The sequence below is a fragment of the Macaca thibetana genome, chromosome 15, assembly GCF_024542745.1.
Source record: "Macaca thibetana thibetana isolate TM-01 chromosome 15, ASM2454274v1, whole genome shotgun sequence".
In the NCBI taxonomy this organism is placed as follows: Eukaryota; Metazoa; Chordata; class Mammalia; order Primates; family Cercopithecidae; genus Macaca; species Macaca thibetana.
Window position 1 is genome coordinate 1,449,730 of NC_065592.1, and position 19,892 is coordinate 1,469,621.

Genomic DNA, 19,892 nt, shown 5'->3' on the forward strand with positions numbered 1-19,892 from the left:
GATTACATACTACTTTGTAGTAGTTTTAAACTTAAAACATGATGAGCAAATCTCAATAAATTAGGAATAAAAGAGAATTCCCTCAATTTGATAAAGGACATTCATGTAAAATCTACATACTAAATGCTTTCACCCTAAGATCAGGAGCAAGGCAGGGACGTCTGCTCTTATCACACCTATTAACACTGTATAGAGATCCTAGCTGGTGAAATAAGGTAAGAAAATAAAATAAAAGGCATGTTGATTGGAAAGGATGAAGTAAAACTGTCTTTATTTGTAGAGCACATTCGTGACTATATAAAAAAATTCTAAGGAATCTACAAAATAACTTCTAGAACTAAAAAGTTTAGCATGGCAACAGAATACAAAGTCAATATGCAAAAATTCATTGTGTTTCTAGATACTAGCAATGAACTGTTAGAAATGGGAATTTTAAAAGCTGTCACAATAGCATGAAAAAATGAAATACTTAGAGATATATCTAATGAAAATATACATGACCTATTTGCTGATGATTACAAAATATTGCTCGGAGAAAACAATGAAGATCTTAGGATTTAAATACAGAGATATACCATTCTCATGGACCAGAAGCCTCAATATTGTTAAGATATTATTCCACCTCAATTTGATCTACAGATTCAATGCAATGCCAATTAAAATCCCAGCAAGCTTTTTTAAAATAGAGATTGATGATTGATTCTGAAATTTATATGGGAATGCAAAGGACCTAATATAACCAAAACATTTTGAGAAAGAAGAACATCGGAGGGCTTATGCTTTGTGATTTTGAGACTTACTCTAAAGTTATAGTGATGAAGGCAGTGTAGTGTTGACAGAAAGACATATAGACCAATGGAATAGAATCAAGTCCAGAAGTAGACTCACACGTAAATAATCATTTGGTTTTCCATAAAAATGCTAAGATGCTGCAGTGAGCCGAGATTACGCCACTGCACTCTAGCCTGGCCAACAGAGTGAGGCTCCATCTCAAAAAAAAAAAAAAAAAAAGGGCTAGGATGCAATGGTGCTGAAACAACTGGATATCTATTTGCAATAGAAAAAGCCCTGACCAACCAAACACCGCATGTTCTCACTCATAGGTGGGAACTGAACAATGAGATCACTTAGACTCGGGAAGGGGAACATCACACACCGGGGCCTATCACGGGGAGGGGGGAGCGGGGAGGGATTGCATTGGGAGTTATACCTGATGTAAATGACGAGTTGATGGGTGCTGACGAGTTGATGGGTGCAGCACACCAACGTGGCACAAGTATACATATGTAACAAACCTGCACGTTATGCACATGTACCCTAGAACTTAAAGTATAATAATAATAATAAATAAATTTAAAAAAAAAAGAAAAAGCCCTGACCCTTACCTCAAATAATATGCAAAAATTAAGATGGGTCATAGATTTAAATGTAAGATTTAAAACTTTTATAAAGCATAAGACAAAAAAGAAAATCTTGAGCTTTTTGACCTTGAGTTAGGCAAAGATTTCTTAGGAGGAAACAAAATTATGAGCCATTAAAAGATTCAAAAGCTGATAAATCAGACTTTGTTAAAACAGCACCTTTTACTTTTCAAAAGACACTATTGGAAATGGAAAGGTAGTAAGATTGGAATAAAATGTTTGTAAAACACATATCTGATAAAGAACTTACGTCTAAAATGCATAAAACATGGTCACAACTCCACAGCATGGAGGCAAATGACCCCACTTAAAACTGGGCAGAAGATTCAGACACATGTTCCACAAAAGAAGACAGAGGCATGCCAACATGCATCTGAAAAGATGTTTGTCAGGGTTAGTCGTTAGAGAAATATAAATGAAAACCATAAGGAGATACTGCAAAAGTGTGAGTGAAGATGTGGAAAAACTGTCACCCATTCTTGGGGGAGATGCAAAGGGGTGCAACCACTTTGGAAAACAGTTTGGCTGTGTTTTATAAGATTAGCCCTTCCTTTACCACAGGACAGAGCAATTCCGTGTATAGGTATTCATCCAAGAGAAATGAAACATGCGTCCATACAGAGACATGTATGTGAGCACTCATGTGCTGTGTTATTGCAATAGCCTTAAGCAGGGAGCAGTCCAAGTGCCCAACTGCTATGGGGACAGACAAGTGAGAATACTGCTCGGCACCAGAAGGCATGGGCACCTGAATAGGGTGGCACGAAAGCACTGTGCTAAGCGAGAGAAGCAGACACGAAAGACGCAGGGGACACGGTTTCACTTATATGACATTTGAGAAAAGGCAGAACTGCAGGGACAGGAAAAAGATGAGTGAGGAGAGAGACAGGAGGGAACTCCTGGGGGTGATGGACATGATGTGTATCTTGATAGTGTGTGTGTGTGTGTGTGTGTGTGTGTGTGTTGGATGGGGGTGTGGAGGGAACAGGACTATCCATTTGTCCAAACTCATTCAACTGCACACTTAAAAATAATGAATTTGGCCAGGTGTGGTGACTCACACCTGTAATCCCAGCACTTTGAGAGGCCAAGATGGGTGGATCACCTGAGGTCAGGAGTTTGAGACCAGCCTGGCCAACATGGCAAAACCCTGTCTCTACTAAAAATACAAAAGTTAGCTGGGTGTAGTGGCATGCACCTGTAATCCCAGCTACTTGGGAAGCTGAGGCAGGAGAATTGCTTGAACCCGGGAGGTGGAGGTTGCAATGAGCCGAGATGGCACCACTGCATTTCCAGCCTGAGTAACAGAGTGAGACTCCATCTCAAAAAAAAAAAAGAAAAAGAATGAATTTTATTGCATATAAATTACACCTCCATGAACCTCACTTAAACCACAAATGCCATGAGCATTTCCTCACATGTTTAAATATTCCCTTATTAATACTAATAATTATTAATAAATGAAATAAATGATAATATTAATGTAACATTAAGACACGAATAAATGGCTATGGTATTCTGTTGGTTGTACAGAGTGTACCGTGATATGTTCAATCCTCTCCAGTTGGGACATTTGCTTTCTTTCAATGTTTTTTCTGTATTGCATGTAATTGTTGGGTGAGCGTCTTTGATTAAGCATTTGTATTTATCTAGAATTCAGTGTTAAACTCCCATAGGAACATGAAGAGAATGAATGTCCCTAAGACTTCCAGTACTAAGTGTCAAACTATTTCCTGAGAGGTGTCAATGTAGACTCCTGTGGGTACTCAATGAGAATTTGCATCCTTGCCAAAAATTGGTCCCTTAAAAAATTTTTTTTGCCAGTTTGATGGGAGACAAAGGCCTCTTGATTTAATTTGTATTTAGCTACTAGTAACATTGAACGCTATTTATTTGTTCCCCCCTACACCCGCTTTTTCTAGTTGTGTATTTCTGTTATACGCATCTTGTTGTTTATTGCCTGTTTTTGTTGTTGTTGTGGTTCTCTATTGCTACAAAACGATCACCCCAAAACCTGGTGTCTTAATAGCATGCTCTTATTTTGTGTATGAATCTGTGTTTTGAGCACGGTTTGTTGAGGACCCTTTGTGTGCTCCACATGACTTCAGGTTGAGTGGCTTGTCCGAGGCTGGGGGCATCCATTTCTAGATGGCTTTTCCACACGTGTGGTATTGATCCTGGCTGTTGGCTGAAGGCCTGGGGTTATCTTCCCATGGGCCCTCCAAGCGGCTGCTTGGGCTTCCCCACAGCATGGTGTCTTGGTCCTAAGAAGGAGCATTCTGAGGGACATGGGAGTAGAGTCTCCCAGTTTCTTAAAGCCTAGACCTGCGAGCCAGCAGTGTTGCTTCCGTCACGTTCTATCAGTCAGGTTGCCACAAAGCCCACCTTGATTAAAGGGAAGGGGACATAGACACCACCCCTTGATGGGCTGTTACGTTAGATAATTTGTGGCCATTTTGAAACTTCCACACTTTAAACTTTTGTTTTAGCATTTTGTTGTTGTTGTTGTTGTTAACAAAATTATGCCAGTTTTATGTGGCTAAGTATTTACACAATTTTTATGAAGTAGAGGGATACAGAGAGTGATAAGCAGACCTCCTTCCCTGCTCCACCAAACCTCACCGCCTTCCCAGAAGTAACCCCTCAACTCTTTGATTGGTATCATTCTGGACTTATTGGTGTGTGCATTTGCATGATGTGTTATCAGATGACATCGCCGTGTTTTACTTATTTTAACATAAAAGAGATCGTGCTTTATAAGGATTTCCATGGCTTAAGGACATGTCGGGCCATCTCTCCTTCTCAGGCCGTCTGCGTGAACCCCTTCCTGTCTGGCCTCTGCAGCATATTTGGTGGATGCAGCTTTGTTGATTTAACCAGCTCCCAATTGATGGGCGTGTGCCTTGTTTTCAGTTCTTTGCTGCTGTGAGCAAGCCTTGGATGTCCTGGCACAGAGCAAGCCTTTCTGTAGGACTCAGCCCTAAAGGAGGATATGCCAGGTCAATGCACGTGCACACCCACATTGAGATCCTGCAAAATTGCTGCTCCCGAAAGCTTTCTTCCACTGGCATTCGCCATGGAGCCACGAATGCACAGTTCCTTTGTTTGTTCATCGGTTGATTTGTTCATTTAGTCCCTCTTTTATTTGCTGGTGGGGGTGGTGCTTCACTGTTCACTTACTGGTTTGTTCACTTGTCCCTTAGTTGGTTTGTTGGTTTGTTCTTTGCTTGGGTCATTCCTGCATTTGTTCATTGGTTGGTTTGACCATCTGTTGATTGGTTCCTTTGGTTACTTGTTCCTTTGCTTGCTCATTGGCTGGCTTCCTCCTTCCTTCTTCCTTCCTTGGATCATGGTACCAAGCATCTGCTCTGAGCTCAGCTCTCTTCTCCACTGTGGATTGAGGGCAAGACTTGTCCCTTCCCTAAAGGAGCTCATGGTCTGGGAAATAGCAAGTCCCTTGGAACACCTGCTGCCAGTCCTGGGCTGGGGGAGGTCATGGGGTATTCTGTGTTGTGGTTCGTTGGTGAGACACAGAAGAGGCAGGGAAACCAGGAAGCGGTGGTCCATCCCATCGTGATTGGTGGCGGGGCCTCTCACCTTCCTTGAGCTTCGTGAAGGAACAGTGTCTCGCTGGATGCCGCCTTGAATATTCAGAATAACTCTTGAGGGTGGGAAGCCTGAAAGTCCAGCCTTAATATCGCTCCAGATCTCAGCTGCCAGTCATGGCTTCTCGGGGAAGGCAGGCCCTGGTATTACACCTCCTTTCCTGCAGGGAAAAAGGCTCAGAGCGGTGGAGCTGCCCTTGGTTCTCAGGTACTTCCTTGTGCTGGGTTCCATTGAGCATTACAGGACAGCAGGAGAGGTTTCTCACTGCCTTCTAAGTCCTGAATCTGCCCACACAGGCAGGAATCCAGTGCACCTGGTGGAGAGAGGCCATGTGCAAATGCTCAGGTTCGTGCAGCCAGGCCCTTGCCTCTGACTCTGAAATGATAGGAGGGTGAGGTTTATCAACGGGATCTCCAGGATGTTGACATTCCTTCCCCCGTCACTCCCTGGTGCTGCCACCCTTCATCCAGCCATCCCTGAGGCCATTCTTCAAGCGCCCCTTTCCATCCTGTCGTGAGCCGTCTGTCTGCATCCATCCTTCCATCCTTTCTCAGTCTGGCCATCTCACTCCCTGTGCCTCCTTCATCTCTCCACGTGCCTGTGTGTCCGTCCTTGAGTGAGTGCCCGGCTGAGGTGCGTGGTTGATTCAGTGGATGTGGGAGGACCGTGAGGAGCCTGCTTTCTCCACCGCTGCCTGGAACGCCCCATGGCATGGTTCCGCGGGAGGGACGTCTTCTGCCTGGCCCTTGTTCCGCCGCTGGGGGTCTCAAGATTCTCTGTTGCCCCATAGCTTGGATATGGAGGGTCTCCTCTCCATGCAAGGCCTCCCACGGTCCTGAGCATCCTGTGAAGAACAATTCCGCTCTTCCCCAGAGTGAGCCTCGCTCTGCCCTCATCACGGCCCCAGAGTTCTCCCCAGGGTCACTGCCTCTGCAGCAGGGTGTCTGCGGGGGTCTTGGAGGCATTCTCCCAGCTTGCAGCCCCATGGTGCAGAGGAAAGAAGGTTTTGGACCCAAATGGATGCTTTCTGAAACTCAGGTGGACTGTGTCTCTGGGGTCAGTGGCTCTGAGACTGCGGGCAGCTTACCCCACCTCTCTCAGGCTGTTTCCTCATGTGCCAGTGAAGGGGCCGACGCTGTGGGCCGAGCTGATGATAAGGGAAGTGTGGCAGCTGGGCGCAGAGCGCATAATGGGTGCACGGTCCTCAGCCGCCCCTCCCCCAGGGTGTTCGGGTGCATGGAGGGCGCCCAGGGTCCAGTCCCCCAACGACAGGCTCATTGCAGTGGCCTGCCGCCCCGGCGTGCATCCCTGACTCAGGGGTCCCATCGGCAGGTGTGTTGGCTGGTGCCAGCCCCGGGAAGCTATCTGTACCCCTGCAGGGCAGACACCTGCTTCTCACCACCTGCTGCTCCCCTGTGGTCTCTTCAGAGCCTGTTTTCATCCTGGCTGCTGTCATCCCTGAACTGATGTGCACTCTTGCAGTGAGTGACAGAGACCCCCATTTCCTGCCCTGTGGCTGGGCAGCTGGACCACCCAGGATGACAGCCCAAGCGATCCGCCAAGACTCTCGCCCGCCAGGGCAAAGAGAAGCGCAGTGCGGACAAAATGAAACTGGCCCTTGCTGGAGGAACCGGTGGGCCGGGCCCTGGGTGAAGGGGCTGGAGCTAAATGCCGTTGGAACTGGATGGCCCCTGAAGTGTCTGCTTTTTGCCAAGGCAGAGCCTGGGAAGAGGGAGCAGGGATCAGGCTGGTTGGTGTTACCCCCCGCTGGGGGGCAGGCATTAGATCTGTGCAGGGCGAGGCTCCAGGGCTTGCTGGGTCAGTCCCATTCAGTGGCTCTGTGTTGGGGTCACGTGGTCTCTGCCCTCTGTTATCCGAGATGCCTTTCAGGCCTTCAGTTCTCATCAATTCTCAGTTCATTTGGAGCCTCCTCTTCACTACTCGACACCCTTAAAACGATACCCTGCCATTGACGCTGGGAGCCTGATCATCCTTTTCTTCCTTTCGCTCTCTGGGCCTCCTAGTCTTGTGTCTTGTGTGGAAAGAACAGTCTCCGAGGCCCTAACCCACCACCCCACAGTCCTTCCCCGCTCTGTCCCCTGCACTGTGAGGCTGGTTAGGGGGCACTGCAGAGGTGCCCTGGTGCTCTCCAGTGGTCAGATCTCAAGCTCCTGCCAGCCACTCCCCTTGCGAGGCCCCACTGTGTCCCTCTTACAGATAATGACAGGCAGCCTCCGGGATGGACCTACTTTGCCCAGGACCATGGGGCTTGTACATGGGCGATTTGGGATCCACCCCAGGAGTGGGGTGGTGCCGGGTCAGGCAGGCCTGTGCCTGTGGGGAGGGGGGTCTAGTGTTGGACCCAGATGAGCCACAGATCCTGTGCACAGAGAATCTCATAGTAACTACTGCAGTGAGAGCAGTGACACTGTCTCCTTCAGGAAGAACTCCGCCAGAGGCCCTTTGGACGGGCCCTTCATTCTTCAGCAAGGAATGATGAGCTGGGAGTCATGAACAAGCGCAGTGCCTCTGGGCACCTCAGAGCCCACTCAGGGCAGCCATCCAGGCGAAGGTTAACATAGAGCCTCCAGGCCTGGCTACAGGCCATTTGCTCACCCTGTGAAACACTGCGGGTCGGTGCACAGGTGTCTGGATGCGTGTCGGGGCACAGGTGTCTGGAGGTGGCCTTAGCTTGGCCCTGAAGGCTCTGGTGACAGACAAGCTGGGCAGGTGGTCAGAGTCATTTTTGCAAAGGCTGGTGGCGTGGAGGGGTGGGGACAGCAGGCCCCTTCCAGGTGCGAACTCCCTGCCTAGCACACCCCTACCTGTTCCTCCGTGACCCGTGGCCGAGGACACCAACCACGGTCCCCGCTGTGGAGGGCGGAGCTGGCGTCCTGACTAGCCCTGGTCGGTTCCAAATTGCTGCTCTCTGCTGTGCCATGCCCAGTGAGGTCCTGAGGTGCAGAAGGTCTTGAGGTGGGGCCCCAGGGGCTTGGGGAGGGTGGCCATGCTGTGCACTGCACAATCCCAAGGGGGCGCTGTTCTAATGCACCATGATGGGGTCCTGCAGGGCTATGACACTGGTGAGGAGATGGACCCATGAGATCCAGGGTCTCCCGGGAAAATCCCACAGGGGCAGAGGGATGGGTGAGGACCGGGACTTTGACATCAGGCAGAGGAGTTGGACGTTGATGGGAGCTTTTAGGTGGGTGCATGGAGCCTGCTTTCGTGATGTGGCAGTGAGCACAGGGACAGGCTGGCAGTTTGGGCTCAGGTCTCCAGGTCTCCGCCCGGCACTGCAGCCCTGGGGGGCAGCGGGAGAGGCTGGGCCATCTGCCATCCTCCCAGGGTGGTGTCCTCGGCCTGCCCTGCAGCCCCCAGGCCTCTGTGCATTTTCCACCCCTGCCCCTTCGCTTTGCTGCCTGGTTTAGTCATTGAGGAAGAATTTCAGTCGGAGCCTCCAGAGCGCCTCTGTTTGTTTTTCAACCTGCTGGGTTGACCTCACTGATGAGGCCGCCTGCCTTGCAGGGAGGGCTGGGGTGGGGGGTGCCTCAGCCCTGGGCCAGACCCTCCCTTGTGGCTCGATGGCTCAGCCCTCAGCTTGGCCCTTCAAGAGCTGTTGCTCTCTGGCTTCCAGGAAATACAGGAAGGGAACTAGGAGGGACAGCTGCCCTTCCCCGGCTCCGCAGGGCCCTTTACAAACAGAGCAAATTGACGGCTTCGCGAGCAATTTCTGTGAGCATCCGCGGGTGCTGGGCTGTGCGGGGCCCCTGCCCTCCTGCGGTTCACAGCCCGTGGAGGAGGCACACGCTGCCCGGGGAATGCACGTAGCAGTGATATGGTTCCAGTGATGGGGCCACGGGCGGGACCGGAATGGAGGCTGCCAGCTGTGTCCGGAGAGGCCAGCGTGTGCCTGTGGTTTCGGGAGCCTGTCGCTGGCTCCAGAGTGGAACAGCGCTTGGGACTGGGATGGACTGGGCGCTGAGGGTAGCTCGCTTGCGGCCCCAGTGCGGCACCAGCCTGCGAGTGACCATGCTCACCTGCTCTGCACCTCGATTCCTCTTTCCCAATGAAGACTCTTAGCCCAGGTGCTATTTATGACTCTTGGCTCTAAAATTAGAGTTCTAGCCCGAGAACTGTGAAGACCTCAAGCTTGGGGTTATTTGGAGACTCTCAAGTTTTCTCTTGAAGATAAGGATATTGACTTTGGGACCCGCAGAAACCTCCCCTCTCTCCCTCGCTCTTCCTCTTTCTCTCTCTGTCTCTCCCTCTGTCTCTGTCTCTGTGTCTCTATCTCTGTCTCTGTCTCTCTCTCCCACTCCCTCTCTCTCTCTCTCTCTCGCTCTCTGTCTGTCCCCACAGCTGCCTCCCCCGAACCCCTGATCCCCAGCTCATTCTATCAAGTCCATCCACCCTGGTCCCTTGGCTGTGCAGGCCACAGACATTTGGCAGGACGCGACCTGGGCTCAATATCTGGGACTGGGGTGCTGAGTGTTTGACGGCGACCTCTGGAAGACAGGCTGGGGAGCTTTAAGGACCAGGCAGAAATGCTGCTCTGTTTGGGCTGGGGGCCGGACTGGGTGTCCACAGAGCCGACAGCACCATTCTGCTGGGTGCTGGGGACCCGGCTGAGTGCCTTGCCTTCCCCCAGCCGTGCTGCCTGGAGGCCGGGTCCTGAGCAGAGCACTCTGTACCTGTGTCACTCAAGAGCGGCGGCTTCCTTTAGCCAACACAACGGGCATGTGGAGGGCACTGTATGGGTAAACATGGGGCCGAGAGACTGGGCTGGGCCGGCACACTTCCCCAGAGACCCCCGACCCCAGGACCAATGGAGCCAGCCCAGTGCCGGGGTCAGAGTTGGAAATAACCCTCTAATGAGATAAGGAGATAAAGATAATACTAGAATCCTACCACATCACCTGGTGGGATTGGGGGAAAGCCTGGTGCCCCAGGAAGGGTGCAGGAATCCCGGAGGTCAGGCAGGTGGGCGAATCAGCACTGAGGGGCACTCCTTGACTGGAAAGTAGCAGTGGGCACTGCTCCGGCTCAGGGGGTCACTGGGATGGGGGACCTGAGGAAAAGTCATCCCCTGAGTGACCCGAGTGACCAGGTGGAATCCGCTGGTGTGTTGTGATTCTGGGGCCGCGGGAGCACCCCTGTGCATTTGCTGGCAAAAAGGAGCAGGCTCTGATGGATCACAAATGCCCAGCCTTTGGGAGGCGGGACCGTGGCCAGCACATCATCTGGTGGGGACAGCCTGGCTTCAAAGGCAGCCCAACCATAGCCAGTGCTTAAAGATACTGAACTTGTTTAGGGAGAAAAAAAAAGGAATTAGAGAAAAAGATCCAATGCAGGCCCCAGCAGCCCTCGTAGGAGCGTGCCATCCCACGGCCTCAGACCCAGCCTCCTTCCTGGGCAGGGCAGGCACCCTCCCCTCTGTTCCTGCTCTGTGAGGGCCACCGTGAGACGGTGACAGCAGAGTGGCACACCAGGCCGAAGGAGGCTTTTATTTAGAAAAGTAGAACGGCTGTAAGGTGGTCAGGGGTCACCTCCTCCCACAGCAGTGCTGAGGCTCCAGGTGCCCCTGGCTGCAGGAGTCCTCGAAAACCAGCAGAGAGGAAACCTGGGTTGGCCATCCCGTCTTACCTCCAAACCCTCCACCCTTGTGAAAAAAGTGGGACTTTACCCTTGAGCCCGTCCCAGGCTTGTCATCGTTACTCCCTGGGGAGGAGGGCCAGGGAGGGGAGAACTGACAGCTAAGGAGGCCCACACCGCTGCACCTGGAGATGGGCACTGTTTAGTAGCGGATGTTGGGATCTAACTCCAGTTGGCATTAGCATAAAGATGGATACACCGGTTTCTGTAGATGATTCTTGTTCAGGCACAGCTTGCTCCAGCTACCCAAACAGTGTGTCCAGAGTCTGTCTCTCTGTGTCCTCTTACACCCTCTCCCAGGCTGTTGTGTGTAGAAGCTGTGGGTCTGCTCACTCAGTCATTCAGCAGACACGACTGAGTGCCCAGTGTGTGGGGGCTCCTGTGCAGACCCTGGCCCTACCCTGCACGCGAGGGCTCTGTTCCTGCTGCCCTGCGGTGCTCCCTGTCCATCACACCAGGGCTGTGTTCCTGCCGCCCTGCGGTGCTCCCTCTCCATCACACCAGGGCTCTGTTCCTGCCGCCCTGCGGTGCTCCCTGTCCATCACACCAGGGCTGTGTTCCTGCCGCCCTGCGGTGCTCCCTCTCCATCACACCAGGGCTCTGTTCCTGCCGCCCTGCGGTGCTCCCTCTCCATCACACCAGGGCTCTGTTCCTGCCGCCCTGTGAGATGGGGCACTGAGGTCAGCACTTGACAGGGCACCCCCTGAGTGTCTCCCTTCCCCGAGGCTGGCGGGATGGTGGTGCCATGGAGCGTCCAGCCTCGGGTTCCGGATTCCATTCTGACACATCTGTGTCATTCAAGAGGGTGGCCCCAGACCTCTGCTCTCCTTCCCGAAAGCGGCTGACTTCCACAGCGTTTCTGTTGTTGGTGGAGAAGCATTCTTTCGTGAGGGGCTCCACTTCCAAGGGGAGAGGCTGCTGAGCCTGAGAGACAGCAGGGCAGGCTGTGACCGGGCCGAAGTTGCCCCTTTCTTGCTTCTGAGCACTCGGAGGAGTGCCTGGGCACCAGTGGATGTCCAGGAACTGATTTAAGTTCCCGCTAAAGCCATCTCATTCCATCAGCTGCTGTAGGTGCTAGAGCCCTGTGCAGATATCCAGCAACCCCCCAGGTCCCAGGGGGAAGCAGAGCATTGCTGGGCTGGGCACTGTGATGCTGCCCCACTGTGTCTTGGGTCACCTGGCTGCCGGCATTCATCCTTCTCAGCAGGTCTGTGAGTCCCAGGCCTTAAGGGGAGCCCAGGGCTCCATCCTCATGCCTCACCAGCTCGGTTTCAGTCCCCCATCTCTGGTTCTTTGTGCTGGGCCACATTAGTCCACTGCTGGTCCAGGCCAGGAGCACCTGCGTGCACTGAGCACTGTGGTCCTTGGATGATGTTTCAGCATCTCATGTCCTGCAACTGTGTGATGAGAGGGTGGCAGGCCCTAGAGTGACATGGAATGCCGTTACTCTGGGTTAGCTCTGGAGGAGCAGAGAAGCTGACCTCCATGGGTGATCATGGAAATGCCTGTTGGGGACAGAGAAAGTTATCCTAGCATGGTTAGTGGAGACATTGTTATTGGCTGGTGGAAAGACTGACAACTTAGTGTGGCAATTGTAAAATTGCCCTGTACCTCCTGATTTTCACCATTCACGTGCTCATTTGTTCACTGATTGATTGATCCATCCACTCCTCTATTCATCCACCATCTATCCATTCACCCATCCATCCATCCGTCCATCCACCATCCGTCCATTCATCCATCGATCCATCCATCATCCATCCATTCATCCATCCATCATCCATCCATCCATCATCCATCCATTCACCCATCCATCCATTGTGCATCCATTCATCCATCATCCTCCCATTCATCCATCCATCATCCTTCCATTCATCCATCCATCCATGCATCATTCCACCCATCCATCCATCCATCATTCCATTCATCCATCCATCATCCATCCATCCATCATCCATCCATCCATCATCCATCCATTCATACATCCATCATCCATCCATCTACCATCCATGCATTCATCCATCCATCCATTCATACATCCATCATCCATCCATCTACCATCCATGCATTCATCCATCCATCCACCATCCATCCATCCATCATCCATCCATCCACCCATCCACCCACCATCCTCCATCCATCCATCCACCATCCATCCATCCACCATCCATCTTCCCATTCATCTATCCATCCTCCATCCATCCATTCATCCATCCATTCATCCATCCTCCATCCATCCATCCATCCTCTATCCATCCATTCATCCATCCATCTGTCCATCCATCCATCCATCATCCATCCATTCATCATCTGTCCATCCATCATACATCCATTCATCCATCATCCATCCATCTACCATCCATGCATTTATCCATCCATCCACCATTCATCCATCCATCATCCATCATCCTTCCATCCACCCATCCACCCACCCATCCATCCATTCATCCACCATCCATCCATCTATCATCTATCCATCCACCCATCCACCCACCCATCCATCCACCATCCATCCATTCATCCATCCATTCATCCATCTATCCATCCATTCATCATCCATCCATCATCTGTCCATCCATCATACATCCATTCATCCATCCATCCATCATACATCCATTTATCCATCCATCCATCCTTTCATCCATCCATCATCCATCCACCATGCATCCATTCATCCATCCTTCCATCCACCATCCATCCACCATCATCCATCCATCATCCATCATCCATCCATCCACCCACCATCCATCCATTCATCCATCCTCCATCCATCCATTCATCCATCCATCCATCCATTCATCATCCATCCATTCATCCATCCATCATCTGTCCATCCATCATCCATCCATTCACCCATCCATCCATTCATCCATCCATCATCTGTCCATCCATCATACATCCATTCATCCATCCATCTATTCATCCATCCATCATCCATCCATGTACCATCCATCCATTCATCCATCTATGTATCCACCATCCATCCACCATCATCCATCCATCATCCATCATCCATCCATCCATCCATCCATCCATCCATCCACCATCCATCCATTCATCCATTCATCCATCCATCCATTAGCCATCCATCCATCCACCCACCCATCCATCCATTCATCATCCATCCATTGATCCATCCATCCATCCACCATTCATTCATCTACCATCCATCCATTCATCCATCCATCCTACATGTCTATGTTGAGCTCCTCCTATGTGCCAGTGCTGCAGTCTTGCTTGTATTTCTTATCAGAGTCTTTGTGCTGCCTTTCGTGGTGCATGGCACCCACATAGAACTCAAACACGCATTTCCAAATTATTCTCCTTCTTCCTTCCTCCTTCTCCTTCTCCTTCTTTTTCTTCTTCTTCCTCTTCCTTTTTTTCGAGACTAGATTATGCTCTGTCACCCAAGCTGGAGTGCAGTGATGCGATCTTGGCTTACTGCAGCCTCCACCACCCAGGGTCAAATGAGCCTCACACCTCAGCCCCTCAAGTAGCTAGGACCACAGGTGCATGCCACCAAGTCCAGCTAATTTTTGTATTTATGTAGAGATGGGGTTTTACAATGTTGCCCAGGTTGGTCTCCAACTCCTGAGCTCAAGCCATGTGTCTCCCTCGGCCTCCCAAAGTGCTGGGATTCCAGTCCTGAGCCACTGCGCCTGGCCATCCAATTCTTTGCAGTCACCTCCCTTCTTCCTTAAAACTGACCTTGCTGGTGTCCATTCCTTTATACATCTGGGGACATGATACCTGGTTACATCCTTATGAAAATGGGCCTCTGGGATGCCAATGACAAATACGTCTACTTGTAAGAGTGCAGGGGATGCAGAGGCCTACTTCTCTAACTCTGGTCAACTCAGGGAAGGGCAAGAGGTATTCCTTGGTCGAGTGAGGCTGTGCAGGAAGCCTGACCCCTAGGTGCTGGGGGTAAATGCCTGTGATTTAAAGACTCTGATGCCAGTGGCCTTGTGCTGGGCCCATGTCCCATAGGTGGCTCCAGGGAGGCTCCTGGTGTCAGTGCACACAGCTGATGGGAGCAAGCCACTTTGGGGAAAGGATTGAATGCAGGGAGTCAGGTGGATACAGTCTTCGGGAGACTGGTGTGGTGGGGTCAGGAGGCCCCACCCCACTATCCCATTTGGGGTTGCACCACCATAGCAAGGCTGCCACTCAGCCTGCAGGAAGTTGCTGCTGCCAGTGCCGCCCGGTGCCCTGAAGCTGGTCCCAGGCTGTGGCGTGCATGGGGGTCTGGACACCAGGACCACCTCCATATGCTGTGTCTGGTGATATGACCCTGCTGGCTGTGCCAGGGCTGGGGAGGCTGCTACCTCCCTCTCACTGTCTAACTCTATGAGTCTCTCTGATTGGTAGACTCTAATTTGCACCCTGCATCCTTATGCAAAGGCACCTGGGAAATGTAGTTTTTAGCTCCCCAGACTGCAGAGCAGGATGGTGCCCAGAGGAGGTGGGGGTGGACCTTGGGTGGCCAAGGCACAGCAGGATGCCTGCTCTTCTCTGGGACTCCATCCCTCCATCCATCCATCCATCCATCCATCCACCATGTGATGGACTGACCGCATAGGTGATCCGGTCATGGTGAGGGTTCCATGGAAGCAACAAAGTTTTTGTTTCATGAAGCTTTGGGAGCTGGCCTTTTGTGCATCAAATGGTCGGTCTCAGGAACCTCTGGGCACATCCACATGGCCCCTCATTAAGGAGTGGGCACCAGGCTGGGTGTGGAGACCACACGGGTGATGCCATCTCCATCTTCACTGAGCACCTGGGCTGCTCGTTGGGTCCTATGGGAACTGCTGGTGATGGGCCCCTGCCTGGCCGTCTAGGAGAAAAGGGTAAAAGAGAGAGGTTCTTGTTTGCTGAGCCTGGCAGTGCACGGACCAGTGTGTGGTGGCCACCATTGATTCTGCAGCTTCTCTCACTGGCCTTGACTCACTGGGATCCACCCTCTGGTGGGGGGTGACACTGGCTTCAAACCCACATCCCCCTGTCCCCAAAGCTCGTGCTGTGTCCAACTGGAGTTTTCATCCTGTTGGAGACTGGAAGAAAAGCTCCTGAAAGGCTGTGTTGCCAGGCTCTTCCCAGGCTCTCCCCAGCCTTTTCTTTTTAAAAAAATACTGAATGTTTTCCTCTGCTCTGGCAAAGGAAGCCCCTGGCCGGCAGGAGGGGTGGCACTGGGCCTGGGAAAGGTCTGGTGGCCTCTTAAACTTGTTGCAACAGAGATCTGTGAACATGTCCACCGAGCCTGCTGGGAAACAGCTCTCGCCTTCAGCAATGGAGAAAACAGGCTTGCGAGCCTGAGCCTGGGAAGAGCATCACGGGCTTATTACGGTGTGAGTCCAGGAAGCCCCGGCTGGGATCCTTGCTCCCCTGCCCTGGCTGTTGCCAATGCTGGAACTGAGTCTTAGGGATGACCCAGGGCTCGGCGCTGTGTCATCCTCAGCAGGTGGGCCGGCAGCTGGCGCGTCCTCTCTTCCCACGGGCTGCATCCAGGCCGAGGGCTGTGCGGTGCAGCCTCACCAGGCACCTGCACTCAGCGTTGCTTCTCAAGTCAAAGGCAAAAGCCCGCCAAAGCCTTCTTTGCGGGGACCAGGTGGGAGGTGCCATACATGCCTGAGGGAGTGACAGAGCTGGGTGGACTGTGCCCTGCTTGGCAGCCGAAAGCCACTCAGGAAATCAGAGAGGCCATGAGAGGCCAGCCTGGACGTAGGGTGTTCTGGGTCCCTGGGCTGCCCCTCCCCTTTGTAACCGTTCCCACACTGCGGTGGGAAATCCTCAGTTTCCCCATGTTTCTGGCTTCTTGATTTGATTGGCAGAGGACTGCAGCGAAGCCAGGCTGTAGAAATGACACCGTCGGAGGCAGGGACTTCAAAACCCTAGGACCTGGGGTACTGTGGAACCTTCCAGAGAACTGTGGATGAGGAGGTGCTTCATGATTGAGAAGTGCAGCTTCCATATCCCTCCACCCTGGTCTCCTTCAGAGCCCCACCCCCAGGCTGCTGTCTTCCCTGCACCGTCAGCTGGTCATGGCGGGGGTAGGGGCGGCACAGGGCCCTGTCTGTACCTCCTTGTGGCCTGTGCACCAAGCACGGTGCCCACACTGAGTCCCCTGGAGGGACAGGGAGTGCTGAGGAGACAGATCTTCCGTCTGGGTGCCCCTCTTGCTGAGGGCCTGCTGGGACAAGCAGTGATGCTGCACTGTCGTCTCTGGTGGCCACCTCCTCCCATGGCAGTGCTGAGGCTCCAGGTGCCCCTGGCTGCAGGAGTCCTCGAAAACCAGCAGAGAGGAAACCTATGTTGGCCATCCTGTCTCACCTCCAAACCCTCCACCCTTGTGAAAAAAGTGGGACTTTCCTCTTGAGCCCGTCCCCGGCTTGTCATCATTCTTCCCTGGGGAGGAGGGCCAGGGAGCAGGGAACTGATAGCTAAGGAGGCCCACACCGCTGCGCCCAGAGATGGGCACTGTTTAGTAGCAGATGTTGGGCTCTAACTCCAGTTGGCATTAGCATAAAGATGGATACACCGGTTTCTGTAGATGATCCTTGTTCAGGCACAGCTTGCTCCAGCTACCCAAACAGTGTGGCCAGAGTCTGTCTCTGCGTCCTCAGGCAGGCATTCTCTGCCCGCTCAGAAGACAGTTGCCAGCAGTTCCAGGTTCCTGTTCTGTGTTTGGAGCCGGCAGAGCGGGAGGATTCCTTGTTCCCAAAGGAAAAAAGCCCTAGGACGGAGCTTCCTTATCCTGGCTGGTCTCATGTCCATCCCTGAGCTGAGCTTCTGGGACAGGGCGGTGTCATGCTCTGATTGGCCAGCAGAGGGGGCCCGCCCAACCCCATTCACACCTACTGGGCAGGCGGTTGGTGGCTGCTGGGTTCCTCCAACCCCCAGGCCGCCCCAGCACACACTGTTCTGTCGCTGCAACGCCAACTTTGAGTTTATTTTCTCTGCCCAGACTCCCAAGGAGCCTCTTGTTTGTAGGTACAGGAGCGGTGCTTTCCCCCATGAAGCTGACCTTGTTCAGGGTGGGTACCTGGATTCGTGCCTTGCGGTGGATGCAGGTCTGGGGTCCTCGTGGTGTGGGGGACGGAGGCTCTGGCAGATGGGGCCGTCTTCTGTGTTGGAGGGTGACCATTGAGCTCCCTGGTAACGATCATGGCTTCAGCTGGCCAGAGGTCAGCTTATCCCCTGCCCTTCCCTGAGAGCCCCCGGATTGAGGGTCAGGAACCTTCTGGAAGGGATGCGGGGGCTGCCCCTCCCTTGTTCTTGGCTCTGCATGGTCTGGTGATGTGGGCAGGGGTCTTCCGGGGCAATGGAAACTGCACACCCGCTGTAAATGGTCATGGGAAGGCGACAGACAGTCTATGTGGATAATGAGGGGGGATAAACTAGGCCGGTGACATCCCCATGCCCTCCGGAGGAGTCTCAGGCGGGATGAAGGTTCTCAGGGCTGCAGGGCATACGTTGTGACCCTTCAGTGCTTCTGTGTCATTGCACAGCACCCCATAAGGCGGCTAGCTCCGCAGTGGGCCTTCTGCGGCCTTCCAGCATCGGCCCGGGCTGCTGTCCTTACGTGGCCAATGAGAAGAAGTGTCTGGGAGGCTGGGTGTATGGCCCCTGCCAGCCTCAGGAGCCACGAGAGCACAATGAGGAAAGCGGGCGTCATCAGAGCTGGGCAAGCCTGGGTCTGCCCCTGGTGTGTGACTGCTGGTGGGGACCGGGATGGGACCCTCCTCCACAGCGTGGCGCCCTGCCTCTCCCAGCAGGCTGCTCTGAGCCAGTCCTGGGGCTCTTCCGAGGGCCTGGGATTCACAGTGGTGGGGGGTGGGGGTGCTTCCCGTCATCCCAGCTTCCGGGTGCTCCCAGGCGCTCCTTTCCTCTCCGAGGCTAACCCCGGTCCTCCTCTGTCATTTCAGCTCAGCCAGCAGATCTCCTGAAGGTTCTAGATTTTCACAACTTGCCCGATGGAATAACAAAGACAACAGGCTTTTGCGCCACGCGGCGATCTTCCAAAGGCCCGGATGTCGCTTACAGAGTCACCAAAGACGCGCAGCTCAGCGCACCCACCAAGCAGTTGTACCCTGGTAAGTGCCGCACCCTTCTGTTTGGGGTGGCGGGTCCCGTTGGCCCTCTGGCCTCCAGCCGGGAGCAGCGCTCAAGCCTGTGTGGTGGCGGATACAGGCTCAGTTGTCCAGGAAGCCCCTTTCACGAGCCCGGTTTCGTTTCACTGTCGTGAAAACGCGGTTGCAACGGTGGGACTTTGTCCTTCTGGACTGAACTGGGCTTTGTCCCTGTCCTTCTCTGCTGGATGTGGGTGGGTGGGTGTGGCCCAGTGCCCTTGACCTTCTATCAGCCGTGTCTCCGGTGGTAGCTGGGCCGCCAGGACTCCAAGCGCAGAAGCAGTTGGGTGGGTCCTGAGGGATGAGTCGAGAGAAACCTCGGGGTCGTGGGAAAGGAAGCACTTCCAGACAAAGCTTAACTGGGGCAGTGACATTAAGAGACGATGAATCAAACGTCGTGACTCTTAGCAAGAGCACGCGAGGCTTTTAATGAGAATCAACTGCCAAACGCTGGGTCTCTGCTTTTAATTACATACCCGGAGCGAGAAGCAGCATCAGCTCTAAGCAGCATTAGCTCCAAGATGCAGCATTCAAGTTGTCCCTGTCACCCAGTCGTGGGGTGGCACCTGTCACAGTTAATTAAACCCTCTGGGTTTATCTGGACGTGATTAATGAGCTGTTGACGGAGAACCTCATCGCCTTGCCCGAGCCGGGTGCTCATGGCCTGGACTAAAATGAGCTCCTCTTTCTGATTCAGATAAGACAGGGATGGGGCATGTAGGGTAGGTGAATTCACTCTATGAGAAGCTCTGTAATTATTAGAAGACAGCGCAGCGTCTTTTTGGTGGACCTGGAGGTGAGTCCGGCATTGAACCCACCATCAGGGCGATCTGTGAACGCGCCATGGGGTTTCTGATGATCCTGTCTGCGGGGCCCCTGAAGAACACCCTCTTTTGAGGGGCCGTTTCTGCTTCCACAGACTTACTCTCTGTGCGCTCATCCCCAGCCCTTGCCCAGCCCTCCTTTACATCCATGTGACTTTGAAGAGCTTGTCTCTGAGAGAAGCTGGGCGGTTCTTTTCAAGAATATCTTTGAGAACGAGGTATTTCAAGAAATACCTCCGAGGCACCGAGTCCCTGCC

General features: G+C 52.9%; 1 protein-coding gene across 2 annotated transcripts in view; it reads left to right on the forward strand.

Annotated features, from left to right (window-relative positions):
* Nucleotides 1-19,892, forward strand: part of COL5A1 (collagen type V alpha 1 chain) — a 211,582-nt gene that overhangs the window by 31,682 nt on the left and 160,008 nt on the right. For both annotated transcript variants that reach the window (XM_050759704.1, XM_050759706.1), the window contains exon 2: nucleotides 18,608-18,775. In XM_050759704.1, coding sequence (XP_050615661.1) covers nucleotides 18,608-18,775 — 168 coding nt within the window. The remainder of the gene's footprint in view (nucleotides 1-18,607; nucleotides 18,776-19,892) is intronic.